Source organism: Octopus bimaculoides, chromosome 4 (genome assembly GCF_001194135.2).
Source record: "Octopus bimaculoides isolate UCB-OBI-ISO-001 chromosome 4, ASM119413v2, whole genome shotgun sequence".
Lineage (NCBI taxonomy): Eukaryota > Metazoa > Mollusca > Cephalopoda > Octopoda > Octopodidae > Octopus > Octopus bimaculoides.
This window is the reverse complement of record NC_068984.1, coordinates 134,010,855-134,017,856: the sequence shown is the minus strand read 5'-3', so window position 1 is coordinate 134,017,856 and position 7,002 is coordinate 134,010,855. Positions and strand designations below refer to the sequence as shown.

General features: G+C 36.0%; 1 protein-coding gene across 1 annotated transcript in view; it reads left to right on the top strand.

Moving 5' to 3' along the window:
* The first annotated feature begins 243 nt into the window (after window positions 1-243).
* Window positions 244-7,002, top strand: part of LOC106880154 (protein phosphatase 1 regulatory subunit 21) — a 39,513-nt gene continuing 32,754 nt past the window's right edge. Inside the window, exons 1-2 of the mRNA XM_052967688.1 lie at window positions 244-354; window positions 6,603-6,671. Coding sequence (XP_052823648.1) covers window positions 304-354; window positions 6,603-6,671 — 120 coding nt within the window. The 5' untranslated portion in view covers window positions 244-303. The remainder of the gene's footprint in view (window positions 355-6,602; window positions 6,672-7,002) is intronic.

Genomic DNA, 7,002 nt, shown 5'->3' with positions numbered 1-7,002 from the left:
GATAGATAGATAGATAGATAGATAGATAGATAGATACACAAATTTGAATGTGAGCAAAATCAGATTGTTTATGTTACTAATCACTAGCATACATGATATAGCGTAGAGTACTATTGCTCAATGAGGAAATAAAATTCATCTAAGATATTCTCTGTTTTGGGATGTAGCAATTATAATGTGTTCGTTGTTTGTCGGATACTATTGTCACGTGGACTTTTATCACAACGTTAACTATCAGTCACGCACCGGTGGAACTACAGTCGGTTTTCTTATTAACTCACTCACAAAGATTCTATTAAAACTATGTCAGATTTACAAGCAAAATACCAGCGGCTTGCGTCCGAGTATTCTAAGGTAAATGATAATTTAATAATACCCAGTAGTTATTCAGTGTATGATCTGTGTTTGCTTGTGTCGAAGCTACAAGCTGCGGAACATATGACAAACAAATCTCAACAGTTAATAACAAAATCTTGACATGACCAACTGTTCATCTCGTGTCCGCCCTCTTCTCTGATACCTAATATCAACAACGTTCTTTTTTCTTCTATATACTCTCAGCACACTTACTCTGACCTCATATATGTAAATACCTCTACATATACTCATATACTTTTATGTATATATATATATATATATATATATATATATATATATATTTCGAAACGCCTGTGTTAGAATGGGGGTAGCTGATGAAGGAAAATGTTCTCTATGTGGCCTGTGTGCTTTCTGTACTCTGGTTATTATTATTATTTTTGTTTTTGTCTACGTTTTGTTTTGCAATGTCCTGTACGTAGATATGCACCTATATATACAGGTAGACGTAGGTATGCACATACCTGTACGTATACCTGCATGTTTGTGTGTGTATGTGTGCGTGTTGCAGGATATAGTTTTTGTTCTTTATTTTTCTCTTATTTATATTAAGAATTTTCCAAAATTAATTCTAAACAAACGTGAAATCAGAATTGATTTGAATGCGTACAATTGTTTGTATTTTAAAATAATGTGTTTTTGTAATTACATTTCGCACTAATTTTCAACGACCGATTTTATATGATAGCTTTCTCTTTTATTCATTTAAAGACCTTCAGTTATAACTGAAAAGAACTTTGATGTTCTGTTATCAGTTGCACAATTGACATAGGTGGACGGCGTACTTACAATGTTTACATATGCCTTACTAATATCTCTGAAATAATAGTTAAAAGAAAAAGGATTTATAATTCTCACATTCTGAACTTTATTATTATTTCTAACGTTCTTGTTGATTCATCTATAACATAAAATTAAATATAAGCCGGATTTAATTAATATTTTTGTTTAGATCTTTTGATATTGCATCCCAGGAGTACCGTTGTATATCATGTTGGTAGAGTCAGTAAAGCGTCGGACGTAATGCCTTGCGATGTTCAGTTACGTCCCTTTACGTTCTCAGTTCGAATCCCGTCCAAGTATAGGTCGGTCAAATAAATACTAATCAATTAATTGGGGCGATATAATTAACTATTTCCTACCTAAAGTGTGTAACATTCTACATATGTTTAGGAGATGTTATTTGAATTTGTATTCAATAACAAAACAATGAACATCGTCTTTTGTAAAAGGCTAAAATATATTTCAGCGGAGTTAAAATTTTTCGATCACTTTTCAAGATTTAGTTCCTTTTTCTTTCGCTACAGTCAAAAATCTCGGCATATTTTCATACATGAAAAATATATTAAAAGGAATGCAGTGCCTGTGTTTTGAACCTCGTCGTGTTATATATTAAAAGGGATGGGAGGGTTGTTTGTGTTAGCTTCTTATCCAAGGAGAAGACTGTTTCACTTCTTTGTTTGAGAAAAAGCAGTTCTATAAGTCTTATTCACAGAGGAAGTGGATAACAGGACGAGGTTTGTCTTTATCTTTTACTTGTTTCACTTAGTGGACTGTGGCCATGCTGGGGCATCAGCTTCGTGGTTTAATTGAACAAATTGCCTCCAGTACTATTTTTAAGTTTGATACTTATTCTATCGGTCTCTTTTTGCCAAACTGTTACATTACAGGGACATAAATAAACCAACACCAGGTCTCAAGCAATGGTAGTGGGACAAATAGAAAGACACACACACACATACACACACACACATACACACACATGTATATGCAACAAGCTTCCACACAGTTTCCATCTATCAAATTGATTCACAAGGCATTGGTTGAGCCTGGGACTGTAGTAGAAGACGCTTGCCTAAGATGCTGCTAAGTGGGACTGAACCCAAACCATTTTCCATGTTTACTTTTGAAGTCTGCATTCTCTTCTTACTGTTAATCACTTAATTAAAAAAGAAAATGAGGTCTGTTCTTTCTGTTTAGTCATTTAAACTGAAGTGAGAGTAATTAGATGTCTTAGTCAGGACATGCCTAAAGGTTAGTTAATTATTAACATTTAATTTGAACTGCCAGTGGTTAAAAAGAACAGAGAGGCATTACTGCCCTTCTGGAGTGAAATGGTCATAAAGTGTTAGCAATGGTCTCGGATTCAGTCCCACTGCATGGCACCTTTGTCGTGCTTTCTACTATGGCCTCTGGTTGACCAATGCCTTGTGAGTAGATTTAGTAAATGGATACTATGTGGAAGCGCATTGTGTGTCTGTATATATATATTTTACAATTTAAATATAGGATAAAATCCTTATAAGAATTTATCAAGTAGTTAGCGTGGGAAACATTTATTAATTATTCCCTATAAATATATTTATTTATATTAAGGGCATTACTATACATAAATGCCTCACGCTAGGAGGGACTCTAAAAGTCAAACTACCATAATAAACACATTTTACCTTACGTGAGGGAATGCACTCCTCACGTTCGGTAAAAATATGTTTATTATGGTAGTTTGACTTTTAGAGTACCTCCTAGTGTGAGGCATTTATGTATAGTAATGCCCTTAATATAAATAAATATATATATATATAAATATATATAAATATATATATATATATATATATATATATATATACAATCAGTTGGTTTATGTCTCAGTTCTGCAAAAGAGACTGAGAGAATAAATAACTGATGTAAAAAATGATTACTAGAGTAATTTGTTTCACTAAACCCTTCAAGGCAGTGCCCCAGCATGGCTACAAACCAGCGACTAAAACAAGTAAAATATTCTTGTTTTTAACACCAGGTCAGTCCTGAATAGGCAGATCTATTCACAACTGTATGGCTGCAGTATATCCATCTGCCTCACAAAATTAAATTGAATGGTTACAGTTTCAAATGCAACTGTCATCACTTAATTTAATTTTGGTATTTCTTTTACATATGAATTAAATTTTGAATCAAGTCCCTTTTTTTTAAAGATTGTTCGGTGTAAGTTGAGAGATTTGGCTACTATTTCTAGCAAGTCAAGTGACCATGTAGAGATTTCCTACCTAACTTCTTTTTTTCAAGCCCTAGGACTCTTAAGGCCAGTTACCCAGTTTCCATCGCATATAAATGATCAAGATTGCAACATCCTCACTGAAGGGGATGCTGGTCCATCGCAAGGCCCAAGACCAGCAATTTTGAGGGTATGGGGCTCAATTACATTGATCCCAGTACTTGTATTTTATCAACCCTGAAGGGATGAAAAGCAAAGTTGACCTTAGTGAGATTTGAACTCAAGATGTGAAGAATCAAAAGAAATTATACTTCTAAACATTTTGTCCAACAGTCTAATGATACTACCAGTTTGCTGCCTTCCCAATCTGACTTGATATGATTCTCATAGTTTTTGAAGTTGGAGTGACAGGAAATCAATATGGTTGTATTGTAAGATAATTTGTCAGTCAGAACTGAGATAGCCACTGTTGTGGACATTTTATTTTACTTATATTACTGTCATGCTGTCACTTCACATGCTAGAAATAGCAGCCAAACCTATTTCAGATCACAATCTTCTGTCTTAAAAAAAAAGACTTGTATTGGTGGATGTAATCCTACAAGTACTAAGTCTAAATAAATAATGACCAGGATGGTCACTTTTAGAACTTCTATGATCATAAGTCTACTGGATCTGGCTGATCCGAGGTTAAACAGCAACACTGCCTTATTGTTTCTGTTGTATCTTTGGTAAAGAAGAAATGCTCAATCAAGAATGCAGGAATATATAATATAATACTCAGTTACTTATTCCAGAGGTCATTGGGGTCACATTAGAAGAGCTGAATTAGGATAGAAGTTGTTTAACCCTTTAGCATTCAGCTTATTTTGTCAAATGTAATGCTTATTTAACCACATTGTTTTGAATTACCATGTATTATCTCATAGCTCTGGGATTTCAATGATGTAATTCTGTATTTTCAGAATGACTTTGTAATATAGGTGTGAGAAGCCTGATCTGGTCAGTTTTAATGTAATACAGGTAGAATATTTGGGCTGGTTAGCGAAGGCAGAGGTATTGTTTTCAGTTGTGTTTGTTTGTTTGTTATCTCAAGAACCGCTGGATGGATTCAGATGAAACTTTCAGGGATGTTTGGCCTTGTGACTGGCACAAACTGATTAGATTTTGGAATCAATCTGGTACCAGACAAGGATTCTGGATTATTTTTCCGTTTTTTTTTTACTTAATTTTTGAGAGCATTTTCAGTATTCTCGTTTGTGAGAAGAGTCAAGTTTATTTCAGATATTCTCATTTTAAAAATCATCTCCAGCTAATCGTTGAGAGGACGCTGGTGTTGCCTTGGCAGAAGTTTTCGCTCTCTGAGTGCTCTTGTTTATAATTTTTTTCTTTTGAAATCTGGTATTTATTCTATCACTTTTGCTGAACAGTTAAGTTATGGGAACATAAACAAACCAACATCAGTTGTCAAGCGGTGGTGGGAACAAACATAAGCACAAAGACGTACACACGCTTGCATACTTATTTACATACATAAACACACACACGCACAAATACATCCTACTGTGCGTCCAAAAATAATTGACAAATATTCCCTCATTAACATACCACAGTCACTGACTCATAGACTCAGGTTGCTTTCCTCCCTCCCACCACCGTCTCTCTTGTCTGTTATTACAATGCAATGACATATGCTCCTCTCTACTATTCACTCTCAAATCAAAATTCTTTGGTTAATCTTTCTTTACTCAGAACTGCCACCCTCTGAAAAAATTCCCCGATGCCACATGTTTTATGGGCACCAATGTACACGAGTTCAAACTTTAACACCAATCTCATTGCTGTCATTGGTCTGCAAAGGAGAGCAGATGCAATAGATGTCTCACCTCCTCCTTCAACTAAGCAATAATAAAAGAAATATGTTTCTTCTTTTCTTTCTAGTGTTACAAGCCTTGCTCCTATCATTATCTGTTTTTAAAAAAGCTATTTACATTTTCAATATTATATTTATAACTATAATGATTGGTGTCGAGTAATAATAAAGTCCTTTGTAGGTTGAGGTTGTGACCCAGTTTTGATTTCACATTGAATCTATCTCGTTTCACATACATTGTTTTTTATCTTGTACTCATTTTAGTAGCACCTGGAAGGGCTAAGTCAAACATATCACTTCTGTATTTAATTTAAGTCTCGTACTTATTCTGTCAGTTTCTTTAACACCAGTGGTCCGGCAGTGGTGGGGGTCAGACAAACACAAAGACACTAACACTGGGCTTCCATACAGCTCATCCTCATCATCATCGTTTAACGTCTGTTTTCCATGCTGGCATGGGTTGTACGGTTTGACTGGGGACTGGCAAGCCAGGAGGCCACACCAGGCTCCAATCTGATCTGGCAATGTTTCTACAGCTGGATACCCTTCCTAACGCCAACCACTCTGAGAGTGTAGTGGGTACTTTTTACGTGCCACCAGCACAGGAGCCAGTCAGGTGGCACTGGCATTGGCCACGTTTAGATTGTGCTTTTTATGTGCCACCAGCAACTTCATTTCTAGTTCTGGTAGTGACTCAGCTATTAGAGCAAGGTCATTAGCATTGAGGAGCTCCCAGGGGCAGCATGTCTTGAATCAGTATGCCAATAATAAACACACATACACTGGTTCTGCTTCACTTCTTTTATTTTTATTTGTTAAATTGATTAATCATTCAACCAATTAATTAATTGATTGTTTGGTCAATTAATCAATTGTCTAAGTTTGCTAAAGTCCTTCTGTTGCCATTCATGACTTCATCAATGACATGTTGTCTCTGCTTGGACTTGCTTTAGAATACTTTTGGAGTATTTTATGTTTCAGCACGTCATAGGGTTTGATAACAAATACTTCTGTCAGACCCTCAAAACTAAATATGTTTCCAGCATATAAATATATTATAAATGTTAAATATGTTGGCGTTAGGAAGGGCATCCAGCTGTAGAAACTCTGCCAAATCAGACTGGAGCCTGGTGTTGCCATCCGGTTTCACCAGTCCTCAGTCAAATCGTCCAACCCATGCTAGCATGGAAAGCGGACGTTAAACGATGATGATGATGATGATGATGATGATGATGTTATCACATACATTGATTAATTATTTGTTTTATGATGTTTCGAGTAATTTAAGCATGTGTATAAACTATGTGTTTTGTGATAGCATGTATTACATACTAAATTTATTGAATCTCTACCTTCCAGTTAAAAGCACAAATTCCAGTTCTGAAGAAGGCTGTGGTAGATGAACAAGCACTTCAAGAGAAGTTGAAGGTAAATTTTGTTTTTTAAAATATTGACTGTTTAAATATATATATATCGTCGTCGTCGTTTAACGTCCGCTTTCCATGCTAGCATGGGTTGGACGATTTGACTGAGGACTGGTGAAACCAGATGGCTACACCAGGTTCCAATCTGATTTGGCAGAGTTTCTGCAGCTGGATGCCCTTCCTAACGCCAACCACTCAGAGAGTGTAGTGGGTGCTTTTACGTGTCACCCGCACGAAGGCCAGTCAGGCGGTACTGGCAATGGCCACGCTCATCTCGCTCGAAAAACCTCATGTGTCACCCGCACAAGAGCCAGTTCAGGGGCACTGGCAACGAT